This window comes from Myxocyprinus asiaticus, chromosome 9 (assembly GCF_019703515.2).
Source record: "Myxocyprinus asiaticus isolate MX2 ecotype Aquarium Trade chromosome 9, UBuf_Myxa_2, whole genome shotgun sequence".
NCBI classification, from domain to species: Eukaryota; Metazoa; Chordata; class Actinopteri; order Cypriniformes; family Catostomidae; genus Myxocyprinus; species Myxocyprinus asiaticus.
In genome coordinates this window covers 40,993,961-41,013,411 of record NC_059352.1, presented here as the reverse complement: position 1 = coordinate 41,013,411, position 19,451 = coordinate 40,993,961, and the positions used below count along the sequence as shown (strand labels likewise).

General features: G+C 37.2%; 2 protein-coding genes across 8 annotated transcripts in view; one reads left to right on the top strand and one right to left on the bottom strand.

Moving 5' to 3' along the window:
- pcnt (pericentrin) overlaps positions 1–9,132 on the bottom strand; it is an 86,852-nt gene extending 77,720 nt beyond the window's left edge. For 4 of the 5 annotated variants that reach the window (XM_051707021.1, XM_051707022.1, XM_051707023.1 and 1 more), the window contains exons 1-3: positions 8,916–9,132; positions 6,379–6,552; positions 1,860–2,048 (exon numbers count right to left, since the gene is read on the bottom strand). In XM_051707021.1, the coding sequence (XP_051562981.1) occupies positions 1,860–2,048; positions 6,379–6,552; positions 8,916–8,963 (411 nt within the window). In that variant the 5' untranslated portion in view covers positions 8,964–9,132. The remainder of the gene's footprint in view (positions 1–1,859; positions 2,049–6,378; positions 6,553–8,915) is intronic. The other variant, XM_051707025.1, reaches the window with a different exon arrangement.
- A 993-nt stretch (positions 9,133–10,125) lies between these two features.
- zgc:112416 (uncharacterized protein LOC550509 homolog) lies at positions 10,126–18,606 on the top strand. Of its 3 annotated transcripts, XR_007898175.1 has the most exons (9): positions 10,126–10,369; positions 10,531–10,588; positions 16,506–16,579; positions 16,733–16,930; positions 17,132–17,243; positions 17,556–17,689; positions 17,783–17,992; positions 18,304–18,351; positions 18,491–18,606. XR_007898175.1 is itself a non-coding variant. In XM_051707007.1 (7 exons), exons 1-7 carry the CDS (start codon positions 10,313–10,315, stop codon positions 17,969–17,971), a joined length of 822 nt encoding a protein of 273 aa, XP_051562967.1. In that variant the 5' UTR covers positions 10,126–10,312; the 3' UTR covers positions 17,972–18,220. The 3 variants fall into 3 exon arrangements, 2 of the variants coding, with proteins under 2 accessions (XP_051562967.1, XP_051562969.1); XM_051707007.1 differs by lacking the exons at positions 18,304–18,351; positions 18,491–18,606 and having other exon boundaries at positions 17,783–18,220; XM_051707009.1 differs by lacking the exons at positions 18,304–18,351; positions 18,491–18,606 and having other exon boundaries at positions 17,771–17,918.
- Positions 18,607–19,451: the final 845 nt, after the last annotated feature.

Genomic DNA, 19,451 nt, shown 5'->3' with positions numbered 1-19,451 from the left:
CTGCTGTCCTTCCTGTCTCCCTGTAGCGCTGTCTTAGTCATGTCAGGATGAGTACAGACATTGCAGTTTATTGCCCTGGCCACATCTGCAGTCCTCATGCCTCCATGCAGCATGCCTAAGGCACGTTCACACAGATGAGCAGGGACCTAGGGCATCTTTCTTTTGGTGTTTTTCAGAGTCAGTAGAAAGGTCTCTTTAGTATCCTCTAAGTTTTTATAACTGTGACCTTAATTGCCTAACGTCTGTAAGCTGTTAGTGTCTTAACGACCGTTCCACAGGTGCATGTTCATTAATTGTTTATGGTTCATTGGACAAGCATGGTAAACATAGTTTAAACCCTTTACAATAAAGATCTGTAAAGTTATTTGGATTTTTACAAAATCATCTTTAAAATACAGTGTCCTGAAAAAGGGACGTTTCTTTTTTGCTGAGTTTAGTTTAAAACAAACAGCCCCCACATTCTAAACGGCACTGACAAAGAAAACAGGAGAAAACATAAATAAGAAGGCTTTTCAATTCTCAGATCACAGCGCTTGCAAAATGTTACCATGGATTTACTGCAGTAACACTAACTGTACTGTATTACCTATGGTAGTTGTGGCAGAAAAACTTTCTAAATGTATTTAGACTGCTGTTTTATTTTCATTACAAAAACGTCATACTTCTTTATATAGAAACCATAGTTACTAACCATCATAGTGAGGAGCCATGCATGGTTTTACCTAAAGTTGCCATGAACTATTACAAATATCATTGTTAAAACTATGGCTACTATGGAAGAACTATGGTGCATTTTCATAATTATGGACCAAGCTATCAGTTTTCCATCTGTATAAAATCTGTACACTTGTAATGCTCTCTAATTGTAGGAAAATGTAAGTTGTTTTGTTTGCCTTCAGAAATTCAAAAAGATGACTGTATTTTTATCAGTAGGAGCCTGATGAAAGGAATCTGTAAAGACCCAACTTATTCACACTGTCAGAATATTTAAATTTAGCCATATAACAATGTGGTGTTTCCACAGATGTTACTGTTGTTAATATCATAATTTTCATCTGCATCCCAACCTCAAAATCAATGCTGTACTGTCAAATGTGCATTTCAATGCACATAACATGTAATATTATTTGCATGTGTGCTACAAAAGCAGGTGCTGGTGCCACATTTTCAAAGGACCCTTTGAGGGCACAAATAAACCCTGATGTGGCCCAGGCTGAAATGGAGTTTGACACCCCTGTTTTAATCTATTGTTTGCTGAAAAAAACCACTCTTAATTAGAATAATTTTGGTGACTTCTACCCTCCTGAGTAAATTTTCTCTATCATATATTTGCTATAGCTGTGGTTTGATTAAGAAAAGGGTGAATTATATTATGAAGGCAGATTTTTTTTTTTTTTCTTAGGACAAATTTATTTTACATGAAAATCTAGTGGTAGCATGTGGTCACATTTTTACTGGGGCAGGTTGTAACATGTTTTAAATGTCATTAATTTCCACAAATTATCAATTACAATATTTGTAAGCCAAAACAACATGCTACTGTTGTACGTTACCTTTGCATTTGTTTCATGAATAGTTTTGTGCCTCTCAGTTGTTTTACATTTTTCTGAAAAGTCTATAATAGGCGGTTTAATGCAGGCATAGATTTAATTGCAGCCATAGATTTAAAGAGGCGTAGATTGTTTTTGTGGTGGTGGGTAGACATGGGAAAACTATGCCACTGGTTTAATGGTAGGTTCCATTGTGACAACTTACCCCATACAGTGTGCCAACATGCCCCACTATTTGGGCAAGTTGTCACAAAAGATAAACATGTGTTCAGTGTCCAAACATGTATGGCCAAATGTCTAAAGGTTTACCTTCAGTTGTTCTTTGCCAGTGTGTGCAACTATGATCGTTTCTGCAAGTTCGTCTTCTGCCTGATCAGGCAGCTCTGACTCTGCCAGAGACCCAGAGGAGGAGCTCTGTTCCTGGGAATCATCTGCCTCCCTGTTGCCTTGATGGACCTCTGGAACACCCTTGTCTGTGCTGTCAGGTCTGAGTGACACCTAAAGGTTTAAATAAAGATGCATTTTTCCACAGTTTGTTACCATGACTACATTCCCTGTAGCAATGTTATTCTAGCTGACCTATATTCTAAAGGGGTGGGAGAAGAAACACACACACAATTGATGTGAATTTTACTGTAAAGAGACTGCATGTGCTACATGTAAGCATGTATAATGTATGCTACAAGTATGTATTAAGAATAAAGCAGATCTACATAACTAGAGCTGTCAACTTAACATGTTAATTTTGTGTAATTAATTATATTAAAAAAAAATAACAATTAATCATGCCCCCTGGAGGGGGGTGTTTCTTTTTTTTTGGCAACGCAAAGTCTCCGCTTTCAAATTCTCTCACATAATTTTTCTGCTTTCATCAAAAAAAGGTTGTGAACCATGGTCTAGTAATTAATGCTTAACTCTTCTGCCACAGTAAAGCAAAATAGTTCTGAATTATTTTTATTACAGGCCCTACATATTATATTTCTAATTATTTTGATTATTATGTATTAATTAAATATCTTTATCTTTATTCGGGGGCCTTTCTAAACAAATATTGATGTATGTGATTAACTGCGATTAAAAGGAATATTTTGCGTTCAGTACAAGTTAAGCTAATTTGTGCATAAGCTCAATTAGCATCTGTGGCATAATTTTGATTACCAAAAAAATATAATGTTGACACGTCTGTCCTTTTCTTTAAAAAAGCAAAAATCGTGGTTACATGAGGCACTTACAATGGAAGTGAATGGGGCCAATTTTTGGAGAGTTTAAAAAGGCAGAAATGTGAAGCTTATAATTTTATAAAAGCACTTACATTCATTCTTCTGTTAAAACTCATGTATTATTTGAGCTGTGAAGTTCAAATCTTCATTTTTACAGTCTTTTTAGGTTAAGGTTTGTTGACAATTACATCATGGCAACAAAGTTGTAAAATTGGCTGGACCGCCTTTAGCTTTGATTACGGCACACATTCGTCATGGCATTGTTTCGACAACCTTATGCAATGTCACATTTATTTTCGTCCAGATTTGCATTAATTTTTGGCCGGGATCTTGTATTGATGATGGGAGAGTCGAACCACTCCGTGAAGTCTTCTCCAGCACATCCCAAAGACTTTCAATGGGGTTAAGGTCAGGACTCTGTGGTGGCCAATTTATGTTTGAAAATGGATTCATCATTCTCCCTGAACCACTCTCACAGTTTGAGGCAGATTAATCTTGGCACTGTCATCCTGGAATATGCCCGCGCCATCAGGAAAAAAAAAAAAATAAAAAATCACTTGATGGGATAACCTGGTCATTCAGTACATTCAGGTAGTCAGCCGACTTCATTTTATTGCCGCATAACGTTGCTGAGCCTAGACCGGACCAATTGAAGCAACCCCAGATCATAACACTGCCTCCAGAGGCTCGTACAGTGGGCACTATGCATGATGGGTGCATCACTTCTAGGGGTTTAAATCGGACGTTTCATCACGATACGATCTTGAATCGATTTTCTTGGCCTGCGATCCGATATTTGCCTATACTTCAAAGTCTGCCGCGATATGATTCGATTCAGGGGCCTGCGATCAATATTCCAATATTATGTGCCTATTTTACATAATCAATTACAGTTGAAGTCAGAAGATTACATACACCTTAGCCAAATACATTTAAACTCAGTTTTTCACAATTCCTGACATTTAATCATAGAAAACATTCCCTGTCTTAGGTTAGTTAGGGTCACTACTTTATTTTAAGAATGTGAAATCTCAGAATAATTATAGAGAAAATTATTTCAGCTTTTATTTCTTTCATCACATTCCGAGTGCGTCAGAAGTTTACATACACTTTGTTAGTATTTGGTAGCATTGCCTTTAAATTGTTTAACTTAGGTCAAACGTTTTGGGTAGCCATCCACAAGCTTCTCACAATAAGTTGCTGGAATTTTGGCCCATTCCTCCAGACAGAACTGGTGTAACCGAGTCAGGTTTGTAGGCCTCCTTGCTCGCACATGCTTTTTTAGTTCTGCCCACAAATTTTCTATCAGATTGAGGTCAGGGATTTGTGATGGCCACTCCAATACCTTGACTTTGTTGTCCTTAAGCCATTTTGCCACAACTTTGTAGGTATGCTTGGGGTCAATGTCCATCTGGAAGACCCATTTACGACTGAGCTTTAACTTCCTGGCTGATTTCTTGAAATGTTGCTTCAATATATCCACATAATTTTCCATCTTCATGATGCCATCTATTTTGTGAAGTGCACCAGTCCCTCTTGCAGCAAAGCACCCTCACAACATGATGCTGCCACCCCCATGCTTCACGGTTGGGATGGTGTTCTTCAGCATGCAAGCCTCACCCTTTTTCCTCCAAACATAACAATGGTCATTATGGCCAAACAGTTCAAATTTTGTTTCATCAGACCAGAGAACGTTTCTCAAAAAAGTAAGATCTTTGTCCCCATGTGCACTTGCAAACTGCAGTCTGGCTTTCTTATGGCAGTTTTGGAGCAGTGGTTTCTTCCTTGCTAAGCAGCCTTTCACGTTATGTCAATATAGAACTCGTTTTACTGTAGATATAGATACTTGTCTACCTGTTTCCTCCAGCATCTTCACAAGGTCCTTTGCTGTTGTTCTGGGATTGATTTGCACTTCTCGCACCAAACTATGTGCATCTCTAGGAGACAGAATGAGTCACTTTCCTGAGCGGTATGACGGCTGCGTGGTCCCATGGTGTTTATACTTGCGTACTATTGTTTGTACAGATGAACGTTGTACCTTCAGGCATTTGGAAATTGCTCCCAAGGATGAACCAGACTTGTGGAGGTCAACAATTGTTTTTCTGAGGTCTTGGAAAAACAAAATTATTTTCCCATGATGTCAAGCAGAGAGGCACTGAGTTTGAATGTAGGCCTTAAAATACATCCACAGGTACACCTCCAATTCAGTAAACCTCATATCAGAAGCTAATTGGCTAATTGTCTAAAAGGCTTGATATCATTTTCTGGAATTTTCCAAGCTGCATAAAAGGCACAGTTCACTTAGTGTATGTAAACTTCTGACCTACTGGAATTGTGATAGTCAATTAAAAGTGAAACAATCTGTCTGTAAACAATTGCTGGAAAAATTACTTGTGTCATGCACAAAGTAGATGTCCTAAACGACTTGTGAAAACTACAGTTTGCTAATATTAAATCTGCTGAATGGTTAAAAAATGAGTTGATTTCAACCTAACTGTATGTCAATTTCGCAGGAAGCCCAGTTGATGCATGCGCACACCGCACGGATAGCAGAGCACAACTTGGCTTCAAAGACCCCACACACATCCGTGTCCCACATGAAAAGCATATTTAGTGCTCAAAGTCAAATGAACGTAATAAGGTTGCTTCATCGCCTGACGGAAGTGCATATGGTCATGACTAAGGTGCATCTTAAAAAAATGTCTACATCGATATAGACATTGTATCGATAGCATTGGATCATTGGATCGATGGATCGTTACACCCCTTATCGCTTCATGCGCTTCCCTTCTTACCCTGACACACGTGCCCATCGCTTTGGAATAGGGTATATCTGAACTCAGACCACATGACCTTTTTCCACTGCTCCACAGTCCAATCTTTATGCTCTTTAGCAAATTTAAGTTGTTTTTTTCTGATTAGCCTCACAAACAAGCAGCTTTCTTGTAGCCACACTGCTGTATAGTCCCAATCCTGTAAGTTCTCATCACATTGTGCATGTGGAAATGCTCTTACTTTCACTATTAAACATAGCCGTGAGTTCTGCTGTCGATTTTTTACGATGTGACTTCAAGCGTTTTAGTGATCTCCATTCACGATCATTCAAGATTTGTTTTTTTTTTTGCCCACATTTCTTCCGCAAAGCTGACAGTTCACCACTACCCTTCTAGGTTTTAATAATGTGTTGGACAGTTCTTAACCTAATTTCAGTGTATTTCAGCAATCTCCTTAGTTGTTTTCTTTGCTTGCTGCAGGCCAATAATTTACCCCTTCTGAGACACAATAGCATCTTTTCAACAACCACGGGATACGTCTTCCGACATGGTTGTTTAAGAAATGAGAAGCTACACACTGCTTCAGTTAGGGTTAAAAGAATTGTTGCCAGCTGAAACATTAATCACTGCAATAATGATCCAATCATAGGCTCTTAAGTATCTGCTTATTTAAATCCAAATGGCAACTTTTTTTGGTCAAGCAGTGTATATTTAATATTTATTGCTAATTTATCAGCTGTAAGAAAAAAAAAAAAAAAAGAAAAAAAACGACAACCTGGTGAATTAAATTAACTTTTGTAAAAAAAAAAAAAAAATTAAAAAAAAAAATCAAACCTCTGAGAGTCCCTTGTTAATCTCTCCATGATATTGGCTTGTTTGTGGTTCCTCTAGGAGGTGCTCTTGTGCTGATCGGTCATTCGTCTGGACAGTTTGGCCCTTCCTCTTCGCCGTCTTTTTCTGCGTGCTCGAACTTTCACTTTTCGCCCAGCGCTGTCTAAATTGAGCAAGCTGCGCCACAGGTTGAGGGACAGGTAGAGGGAAACATACGTCAGGATGAGGTAGCAAGAACATAGAATCAGCATGCTGCAGGGCTTTGAAGACATGTCATGTCAAAGGTCAAATGGATGCCTCAAAAGAACCAAGCATTTCCCGCTTGGGCTGACTAATGCCTTGCAAACTAAACTAATTAAAATAATGTCCAATGGACAGAACCCCACGAGAGAATAAGGTAACTAAAGACAAAATCATCTGAAGAGACTTGTTAGTCCACAAAGACTGAAGCAAGAAAATCAGGTTAAAAAGCCAGTATCCAAACAGATGATGTTTCTCAGAGCAGAAGAGACGGCCCTTGATCTTCTGCTAATCATACTCTCCTCTTCCTTCTTTGGAGAATTCCTTATCCTTAAACATGGAAACGTGATGACATCCAAAACACGCACAATTCTGCAAAAACGTTTCTCACAACTGCCTTAAGAAGCTTAGTTCAGATTAAAGCAAGCTCAAATGAGCTCTGCTGGGCAAAATATGACAATGGTGCTTCCATGAATAAACATCAGCATAACCACTGCAGCTGTTAAATTCACAATGATGTGACAACAATCCACAAGCCAAACAGAACATCATATGATTCCAGGGCAGGTCAACAACTAAGAGAACTAGGACCGCAAAGTGCAAAGATGTTCTTTGAATAACCCAATCAGAAACAAAGGAGAATGGAAAATGAAGAGGAGGTGGATGAAGAGGAGGAGCAAATTCACACAAACCATTCACATAAACGTGCATGCTTTGATCTAACTGGACTAGTCCTCTGACCCAGATCAGAGTACAAAAACACCTGAAATTACAGTTCTGCATGATTACATTTGCCCTGCTTTAAAAAGCAGGGAGTTTGTTTGTGTATCACCCACTGACTGTCACATCACATTAGATGGTGATATGAAGAGAGGCTGGGGGGCACAAGCCATAAACACTGCCTGAAACAGTGGCTTAGATGCAATATTAAAGACATTGTCTCAGTCACATACACCAGCATGTAAAATATAATTTCAAATGTTACACACATTTGTTTGCATTTCTTGTTCTTACATTTCCTCAGGTTTTAGCATTTTTAAAAGAATACCTGTAATTTAAATTAATTAACTGGCAAAGCTGTACTATGGGTGGATAGTTGATTGGTGACCAGTTATGAACAAAAGCCACGACAACCAACTGCCTTCTAAGGCACCCAGTGAGGCCATCTAAAACAGGGTCAACTTTAAGACAAGTGAATCTGCCAGATTACAATGATCATCCATACACATCCCATAAACTAATGTTTTTCAAAATTGAAAATTTTAAAAAGTGCCGTTTTAAAAGCATGTTTTTGGACTGAAGTTACAAAATGAAACCGAAAAAAAAAAAAAAAAAAAAAGAGTCATGTTCAGTCAGTGTTGACAGTTTAATCGTGTGGTGCCTCCTACAGGTCGCTACGTGAATAACAGCCTGAATAAAGCACATCACTGAACAATTAAAAAATATATATATATAAAAAAAAAAATTAATGAATAGTAAATACAGTATTGTACATTATTTCCAAACATTGGTCTCTATATAATTAACTTCAGAAACTTCAAATCATAAGAAAATTTCAGTCACCCAATTTCCATTTCTATCAATGCAGATAGAGTGCAGCTCCCGTAAGCTCTCAAGTTAGATTTAAACAGCAGATACCTTTGAGCTGAAGTGATCCTGCCCAAAGACAGAGCTGTCGTAGATTCCTTCATACTCAACAACAAATATCACTTCATTTGCAGCAACAACAAAACAAAAAAAAAGAAAGAGAGAGAGACCTAACCCTTTTGGTTAAAAAAGAACGCATTTTACTGCAAGGCCAATAAGTTTTGCATACCAAGTTTGGTCGGAACGTAAAACCCCAAGAAATTCAAAGCAAACATTTAAATGTATAGAATAGTAGAATAGATGTTGTTTTTCAACAAGTGAATATCAATCTTATGAACGACAACTACTGCAAACCAACTTGGCACACTAAATGTTTACATTTAGTCTAATATGGACTATATCTCACTGATAATGTATTGTGAGACATTTGGGTATATTTACATACGTATATAAATTGAAGGTAGGTCAGCTCGTCATTATGTGAGTTTATGTACTGAAACAAGTTTATTATACATTGTACATCAGGAACAATAGAAGCGACTGTGTCGTCTGTGGCTGCTGAAACAGAGGTGGTTCTCAAAAGAAAGCCAGGAACCACAGCCAAAATATATATATATATATTAATGATGCGCTTTTAGATTTTAAGAAAGCTATACGAGTCTGTTCATAATCACAAGCCTATGAGAAGATACTGTGCTAATGTTAGCGCCTACCTTTGCTCGTCCGGCCTCTAATTTTCTCTGCCTTTCATCCTGATCCATCTTCTGGATCAAGGAAATTCATGGGAGTGAGGGAACCTCTCGAGTGGGCGAAACGTAGACTGCAACTGTGTTTCTGTAAAAACTCCCAAAACAATTTTTCGCAATGTTTTGTGAGTTCGAAGATTTTCCTAAGAAGTAACTGTCACAGAAAATTTCAACATGGCCGCGAAGTCTGTTTATCCCCGCCCTTGTCGGATTGACAGTCTGCGAGAACGTATAGAAACAAAGCATGAGAACTTTCCAGCCAATGGCATTTCCAGTTGCAGAAATTCACCTGCTCCTTGAAAACTCCCTCGTTTGAACGCAATGGCCTGACTGACCAATTATAAAGCGCATGTAGTCGTGACCCTTTGATTGACAACTTCTAGACCCTATTATGGCGCAGATATAGCTGGAGGTCGTGTAGTTGTTGCGGCAGTTGTGTTTCCGAACGTTTGAATGGTTGTGATTGACAAATTAAAGAGGCGGGTAAAAGCCCGGGTAAATTAGAGTAGACCAGTAATAATAACCAAAACAGGCTTAGTTATTTTCATCCTTCAAGCAACAAATATAAGTTAAAATGTATTTATTTATATTGTATAATATACACATGTGTAATATAAAATAATATACACAAATATTACAATAATTTATATTGTTATTTAAAAAAATCTAAAAATAATAATAATAATAATTGTTTGAAACAAATAATTTAAATAAACATAGTGCACATTTAAAATGCTAGAAATATCAACTTAAATACAATTTAAATATTTTAATTAATATAAATATACCAGTAAGTAGCCTACACCTTGTATGGATATAATTGAAATCATTTTTGTGGCAGGTGCTGAATGCCAGCAGAAGATACAATGCTCTTGTCTCCGAAGTACATGAACAGCCTTATGTACATGCAGCAAATGATAGTCATTGGTGGGAAATGCTTTGCTTTGATGGCTTTAAATGCAAATTATTCTAAATGCAACTATAATAACAATATAATAGAAAATTATAGCCATGATTGAAAAAGTGTACTGTTTCTATTTATGTTCTTCTATTTCATCTGTGTTTGTTTAGCTTTGTGTTTAGAATTCGTAGAATGGGGCCATATTACAAAACGCCTCAGTCTGGCTTGTAACATAGCAACTAGTGGGTTGGGCAAGACTCCTCAAAGGAACAGGGATCTGTTTTTGGCAACGAAGGTTTTCTACAGCAAACATGGTCAAGCAGGAATTGTGAGGTACTTTGACACTGTACAGAGACAGATAAATGCAAGTGAGAATGTAGCCTATAACTCAAGAGTAACTTGAACAATAAACTGCATTAGTAGATATACAAACTAACAGAGCAAACTTAAAAGGGCTTTTAAAATGGCAGATCCAATGGTTGATCAAATGACAAGACTGAGGCTGAAACTGCTGGAAAAGGTGAGTTGGTATATTGTTATTTATATGTAACATCCATCCATTAACTGACAAATAGTATTTGAAACCATAATGATTCTGACAACATTCTCTGTCAGGAGACCACACGTGTCTATGAAGAGACTGAAGCATTATTATTCTATCTTCCTTTTGGTCCCCTTTAGAGACTGGAAAATGAGAGAAATGACAACCATGAACGAGAGGGTTCAGCATTTTCCACAAGTAGGTTACTTCTGAATACAATTTCAGATGGTTATGTTTTGTGTAATGCTTTATTGTAGTTTTAGGATTTTAGGTTTTTACATATAAGTCTCCCTAATTTTGATCCCGAAGCTTGAGATGTCATTTTCAAATCATTTAAAAAGCAATGGTCCTGCTAAGCTGTGGCTCACTGTAAACCCAAATGTTGTCATTATTTGACAAATCAAGTTGTCTTACTTGAAATGTCAAGTTTTTTTGCTCATAACTCAAATATTTATGTTCCTGGAACTTATTTTTCTTAAAACTCCATAGACTTAAGATTTTAACTTAAGACTTATGATGAGTGAAACTATTGAGTGCAAATTTAAGGCCATGGGGAATACCCATACTGCCTTGTGCTTAAAAGGCAAGAGTGGAAAATGATCAGCAAAAAATAATTTCATGTCACTTTCTATACAATTTGGACTTAAGTAAAACATATCCAAAGGAATTTTTTATATATTTTGAATTTTATGAGTTGTATTTCCCAGGATACATTGTCCTATTAAGGTACAAAAAAGTCAAAGTCATCAATATTTCTGTGTTTTATTTGACGCAAAAATGATGAGTTTCTGACTTCCCCTCTTATTTTAAAATATATCATGCGTGTGTGTGTGTGTGTGTGTGTGTGTGTGTGTGTGGTCGGGTTTGGTACAGGTTTTTTAGGTTACAAACTGGTAAATATAAGGGTATTATGCATAAATGTGGTTTATAAGGATATTTCTAGTGTCCCCATAATTCAAATCGCTTAAAAAAACATATTAAACAATGTTTTTTTGAAAATGCAGAAAGTTTTTTGTGAGGGTTAGGTTTAGGGATAGAATCTATAGTTCATACAGTATAAAAATCATTATGTCTATGGAGAGTCCTTATAAGGATAGCCGCACTAATATGTGTGTTTGTGTGTTAGTGTGTGTGTGAGAGAGAGAGAGAGTGTGTGTGTGTTGTGTGTGTGTGTGTGTGTGTGTGTGTGTGTGTGTGTGTGTGTAAGTGAAAGAGAGAGTGTGTGTGTTTGTGTATGTGTGTACCCAGTGCAGGGCAGATTACTTGTGAATTGTAATCAGATACAATCAGTAACATAATCTTGTAGATTACATTTTTGGGGGTAATCTAATCTAATTACATTTGGATTACTGCCAGCCTATTTCTGTTTTATTTCATGTCACCTACATTTGAGTAGGATAACCTTTTTAGTGAAGTAAGATTAATATTAAGGATGTAACGGTTCTCGGTAAAAAATTTAACCATACGATTCGCCACCCACAGTTCAGTAAGCATTTGCACCGCAGTTCATCTAAAGTTTAATGATCCATCTGGATCATACAGTTTGGTGAAGAAAATAAAGCGCCAAATAGACATGTGCAGTTATAACCTTCGCTAATGCACCTGTATCGCTCTGTCTGTTTCACATGGGTCAACTTTCTACAGAGAGAAGCTGTCCTACTAACTGTGAGTATGTTAAATCAGTTGATGACATCACAGTTCTGCATGCGTTAGTGTGAAGTTGAAAATGGCAAGTTGAGAAAACAGGCCGCAAGATAGAGAAGCCCCTGCATCATTCACGTCTCCAGTCTGGGAATTTTTTTCTTTTTGCAGTCAATCATAACAGTGATGGTCATAAAACCTTTACAAAACAGACATTGTTTGCAGACATTGCCCGACGCGAGTGCCGTATACTGGTAATACATAGATGTTTGATTAGTTATTTACAGGGGTGTAAAAAGTACTCAAAAATGATACTTAAGTGAAAGTAAGAATACTGAGTGAAACATTTACTCAATTAAAAGTACAAGTGTCTAGCCAGAAACATACTTGAGTGAAAGTAAAAAAGTACCATATTAAATTGTATTTAAGAATTTAAAAAGTAAAAATAGCATAGCAAGAATGAAAACAGATTTGATGGCAGATTTTTTAACATTTCCTTGGTGAGTGGGAGGCACTGGAGACACTTCATCTTGTATGAATCCTTACTAACTCCACTAAAGGAAAATAATTCACTAAGCTAGAGCCTAGGGCTGGGTATTGATACAGATTTCCCGATTCAATTCCAATTCAAAAGCTCTCAATTTGATTCTATTTCAATTCTATATCGATTCATATGAGTATATTTCAGATATAATGTCCTTTTTGCTTACATGTGAAATAAATTCTCTCTCAGCTAATGCTGTGAATTATACAGGGGACCTTCTAACTAGGTACATTATTAAGTATATATTTTTTCTAGTGAGATTTTATTAGTTTTTCATAATTTGTCACATTTTAGCTTTTTAAAACTGAACAAATCAATGTATTTAATCAATAAATATGATACTATATTGCATATATTATATTTTGTTACACATTTATTGTTTAATTGCACAGAGTAAAAGATCGATCCATGGCTTTTGAAAACCGATATCTGTAAGGGGTTCAGGATGGCAAGGAGGAGGCGGGAATTGGCAGGACAGTCAACATAACTTTAATGACATAACTGAACTTAAAACAACATAAAACAAACATAAACACACACACACACAGCATGGCCGCATGTGTCTCTTTTTCTCGAACTGGCGCCCCGGCTCGTATTTATCCCTTTCTCAATTCGATATTGTGACGAGGAGGAGGTCGTGGCCAGGCCATAAGGGTAGGGCTATGGGTGCTCTTGCTTTGGTGACTGAGCTTGGACCGTGCTCTCAGTTGAGTCATGTTTATCCATCTTCTTCTGCCAGTGATTGTTATTTGTCTCAGGCACAGGTCAAGGTGCTGTGCATTGTGGTGAGACGTGATGTCGCTTCTCAGTGACCAATGACCATGTTGTGGCCAATTACATTTTATGTTAAAACGGAACTAATTGGCAGACTAAATATAATTTAACTTAATACTAACAAACCAATCGAATTGCACTGATGCCCAGTTTAAGATAAGACGAAAGAAAATGATCTGCAAAAAATGTAACATGTACTTTTTAAGTTAAAATTGTTAGGAGTAAAAAGTACAATTTGTTCTTTGAAAATTTAATTAAGTAAAAGTGCAAGTATTCAGTTTAAATTGCACTCAAGTAAAGTACAAATCCCCAAAAATAATACTTAAGTATAGTAATGAAGTATAATTACTCAAATACTTTACACCCCTGGTTATTTTAAACCGACATCACCCGAGGATAGATAGCGCACGGTGCACACAGAGCCGCAGATGAGCCCGAAACTGCACACAGACACACCCTTCCGTCTTTAAGGAACTCAATGCTAGTTCAGACATATAACAATAACTAAAGCACTTGGAGTGTTCATTGCCAAAGTTATGTTGCCCTAATCCGTTGATGAAGATGTGAGATTTCCGCATATGATTAAAACACTCGTGTTGCGTTACGACATCCCTTCTAGCAACCATTTTAACAGCAAGGTTTTTCCTTCTATAGTGATGTACAGCTTCTGAATGTTGAATTTATGTTGAGTTGAGTATGAAATGCACTTTATGTTGATGCATGTAGCATAAATGCAGGTATTAAGTTAAATGTTGAGTTAGTAATTAGATAATTTTTTTTTTTTTTTTTTGTAGTTAAGGACACTTAGGAAAATTAACCATGATTTTATTAAGTAATACTGTAGTTGCCATATAGTAACCATGGTTTTACTATAGTAATATTGTAGTAGCCATGACTGAAGTAACAATGACTGCTGTCACCACTGGCAGAAATCATAGTTTTGATACAATTAACCATTGTTTTACAACAGTAATACTGTAGATTCAATAGAGTGTGATTTTACTATAGTATTGTAACCATGACAGTAATCATGTTAATTTTGTGGTTACTATGATTTTACTAAAAATACCATGGTTAAACTATGGTTACGGTAGTAAAACCATGGTGATTTGTAGTGAGGGCAAATCTCTTGAAGACTTCGTTACCAAATAGAATATTTTTACTTTGGATTTGGCAGTAATATTTTTTTCTTCTAAACATAACAAATACCAAACCGTACTGAAGCCGTGACCCTATAACTGTGATACAAAACAGAACAGTGAGAAATTTGAACTGTTACACCCCTAATTAATATATAATTAATTATCACAAAGTCAGCAAGTCCTGCACCATGGGTGGCCATGTTGATTTTAGGTCAGGCTGACTTAACCATCACAGAAAATTTGAACCAAGTCATGTGACCCACATACTCAAAACAGACCCAACTATGATAAATGATAAGAAGATTGGGTGAGAAACTCTTTCTCATACCTCCAATAAGAAACTAAAAAGTATGTATCTTGTGGTGCATGTTGCCTGATTTAGATTTAAATTATTTTAATATGTTTCCTTGGTCAAAGGGAACATAGGGTGGCATTTAAATAGTTGTTATTAAGAATTTATAGAGGTTTTAGACCTTTTTTGTTGTTGTATTGTTGCAAATAGTTGTTTCTTGTGATGTCACCATTAGGGTGACCTGTGTCCGCTTTGCTTGTGCTGGACCCTGTTAATGCTATTTCGTGTATCCTTGTGCATGTGCAACTGGTACAGCTGTGTGTGCATTTCTGCTGTTTATTTTATGATTGATCTAGAATCAGTTATAATCTTCTTTATTTATGCTGTGTTATTGTAACACATAAATTAGAGTCCTTTTTAATTAAAGCTGAAGTATGTAACTTTTGTTTGTTAAAATACTTTCTCCTATCCCAGCTTAATATGCAGAGACAACTATTAGTAAGCAATTCATAGGTTAATTTTCTCAAAAACGTGTTTCTGTTGCACTATGAAAATTGCTCTGATTGTTTTGAATGACCCGCTTAGACCTGCCCCAACAATGTTACTCAACCAATGGCGTGAGTTGGGGGCGGGAGTATCTCTTTGGTTGCCCAATGGCAGAGAGGTGGCATACTCAGAAATCTGTTCTAAAAACAAAGCAATTCCGTTTGGTGGTGCTAGTGGCACAGAAATCTGAGTTAAGTCTCCTTGCATCTTGTTACCTTAATTTAAATAGTTAAATTCATTCTATGATCCCCAAGTTAAGTAAATTTAATTATACAAGTTTTGAGGGGGCCTGGGTAGCTCAGCAAGTAAAGACACTGACTACCACACCTGGAGTCGCAAGTTTGAATCCAGGGCGTGTTGAGTGACTCCAGTCAAGCTTCCTAAGCAACCAATTGGCACGGTTGCTAGGGTGGGTAGAGTCACGTTGGGTTAACCTCCTCGTGGTCGCTATAATGTGGTTCTCGCTCTCAGTGGGGTGCGTGGTGAGTTGTGCGTAGAGTTGGAGAATACCGTGAAGCCTCCACATGCGCTAGGTCTCCGTGGTAACGTGCTCAACAAGCCACGTGATAAGATGCGCAGATTGATGTTCTCAGACGCAGAGACAAATAAGATTCGTCCTCCGCCACCTGGATTGAGGCGAGTCACTACACCACCACGAGCACCTAGAGTGCATTGGGAATTGGGCATGCCAAATTGGGGAGAAAAGGGGAGAAAATCAAAAGTTAATCAAAAGTTTTGGAGACACCATTACTCAATTCAATTGAGGGAATAAATGTACTCAATCGAGTAGTCATCTTATTAGGGTTTTCAGTTTAAGGGGTCATGGCAAACTTTCATGGGGCCTAAATATGACTCAAAATTAACAAACATTATGTTTTATAGTTGAGGTCTTGTTTTCTAGAAATCAGCAGTTTCTGCTGTCTAACTTAAAGGTGCTGTAAGCAGTTTTAGCATTCTGAAGCTTTCATGTGACTGAGCATTTGAATTAGCCATGCTAGTGCCATTTTTAATACTTTTCCAGGAAAAAAATAATTGCTTACAGCACCTTTAAATGTTTAAAGAGAAAGTTATTAATAGGAATTAATAAAGTTATTAGAGAATGAAAAAGCAGATTTATTTGAAGTTTTTGCATTACACACAAAATGAAGCATATGACTGAATCCTTGTTCGTCACAGGAAGTTATGATGGGGAGGCAGATGCATTACACAGTGCTCTGAGACGGAAGAGAAACCTGCTACAGAGACTAAGGGTATTGTTCCATCTGATAACTCCAACCAAACAGATAGCCACAAAATAATTGTAGCACTTCACGTAGAGTTTCTGTTTAGTTTGTATTAAATTCAAGGCAATCTTGAACAAAACTGGTGTTCAAGGAACAAGGTGTGATTTGTGTATGCAACAGGATCAGCATATGATGGAGGATCTAGGAAGGCCACACACATGGGGTGGATCTCACAGGCCATATCAGTATGAACCTCTGTATTGGCCACCCCAGCCAGTGCCTCCCATCCATATCCACCAGAGTCCACAACCTGCACCTGCACCAGTCTTTCCACTCCCTCCTCCTGCCCCCCAGCCCCCTAGAATCATTCAACACACCGTATGAAAACTTTTTTCAACCTTCATCTGTTGTCAAACTGCCCTTATTATGCATAGAGCAAATTCATCTATTCCATCCCAGTTCACCTGCCTTTATGGATGTTCTAAAAATATACATTTAAGCAAATAGTGTCTGTGTGTAATACACAGAAGTGTTGCTCGGTTTATTTCTTCCAACAAATCATATTTCTCCTTCCTTAAGGTTCCCCAGCAGCCAGCCACCATAATCCAGCAGTTACCACAGCAACAACCTCTCATAGCACAAATTCCACCCACACAAACCTCCCACTACAGATCAGGAAGTATTAAAGAAGGTAATATATCTATTACAGAGAGAGAATTTTTTTTTTGTACATTAAGCTGAGTAAAGGAATTAGAGTGAAAGAAAAACTACAAGATTTACACTTACAGAAACTTTTCTACTAAAGCAACTTATACGAGGGTGCATAAATTGTGTTTTTGACTATTATTCAAGCAGATCACAAAACATGCAAATTGTATGACTATGGCATTAAGAGATGCATAAATTGCATATTAAGATGAGGACACATCCTCAAATGTATCAGTCAAGAATTAAGCTAAGCCAAGAGTTTGTAATCTCCTCTATATTGCTGTTTTGATGACAGACATGGTGGAGTTGATGTTAATGCAGAATGCTCAGATGCACCAGATCATAATGCACAATATGATGCTGAAGGCTCTTCCACCAACGGCTATTTCCCCAGGAGGAGGTGCCGCTCAAGCCACACATTCAGGGCAGGTAATCATCTAGAGATGTTGTGTTTATCATAACCCAAGGAGACATTTAGTAGATTACCTCACAACAAGTTACAATGCAAAGTATGTTGTTTAGGAACTTTATTCCAAATTGAGAGGAGGGGCCATCCATCATCACCATCACTATGGCTCAAATGGACCACCTCTCCCTCCAATTGGCTACTCTGTTTGGCCCTCTTTGATGCCAGCAGGACAAGGCGGGACTTATCAGCCATCAGTGCAGCATGTGATTGGTCCAGGAACTCTGCCCCCTTTAAACACATAAGATCGTCAATGTATTAATACAGTATGTATACTGTATACTGTGTAAAGTAAAAATAACCTGACATTTAACATTTAAAAATGCATAAGAAACGACTTAAATCTTAAAATCTTGTCTAGTTTACTAGCAGGACCTCAACTCCACCTTATCATTAAAAAACATGGTCTTAGCATGTGGCCTTAACATATGGCCTTACAGTCAGCTGTCACCAGAAGTGAAGAAAATGCTCAAACTAATAATTTAAACAATATAAATAAATTATATACCACATAAGAGTTTTTGTGAAGTCATATTTATATATTTATTTCAACTTGTTTTACCATGCCTTGTATTAGAATGACGGATTGATGGAGTGAAATCCAGAGCTCCACTTGGACTCTAAGGTAAACAGAAACACAAAATATTCCCTTTTTTTCTATATATTTTTGTTCACATTTTTCCCATTTCTATGATTTTCTGCCATACTAGCACCTGTCCAGGCAATGCTCCTAATATTAGATTTCCTCTCATTCCCCATTCCAGCCAAATTACCAAAAGCAGACAGATCCCTTCTTTACCTGCAAAGGCAGCTTACACATTGACATTGTTTTTTAACTGTAATTTAAGGGTTTTCACACTTACAGTTTGCAATATCTGGCACAATACTTCATGCTTTCAATAGAGATGAACTGTTATTTTAATATATTATACTTGTATTAACATTGATTTTATGACTAATAAATTTTATTACAGTTATAATTATACTTACATTATTCTGTATTCATTTATTTCTTAATAAGTGACTGGTATGTCCTAGTTTTTCTGCTATTCAATAGACATATTTAAATTTTACATCTGATTATTTACTTTTTTAGCTTTGTCATACGTCATACGACTTTATCGCTTGACGTCGCTAATGGGCGTTCCTACTGCTGTCGCTCTAACATTATTGGTGGACTGCACGTCTGGCCATGTCTTTTGAAAATATGATCACAGATGAGGCATTTTGCTAGTAAAACTACGATTTCGTTCTAATTTAACAAGGAATCCGTTTTCTTGTCCCTAACATTAATAAGATGAACAAACTATCAATGAACGAATCAAACTCACTCAGACTGCCGACAATTTCTTTTCCACGCACCATTTTTTTTATTATATCCACGTATGTGGTTAAAGACGAATCATATAGAACAGTGAAATCGCCCACAGAAACGTAACTTCTCTGTCTTGCTTGCACACGACTCCATTATCTTTAAGGAGACGGATGACCTGAGCTCCACAGACAGACACAGTCTTCACTCCTATTGGTTGTCGCTCCTCATTTGCATCAAGATCAACTTTTCTTAACTTTGTCGTGTCGCTCGTGGCGCCCACATTTAGTCGCCAGAGGTCACTGTCGCTCGTGTCGCCAGCTAAAATTTCACAAGTGTCGACATAATATCTCGAGCGCATAAACTCTGTCGATACTTCAGATGTTGTGAAAAACTGGTTTGGAAACACTTTT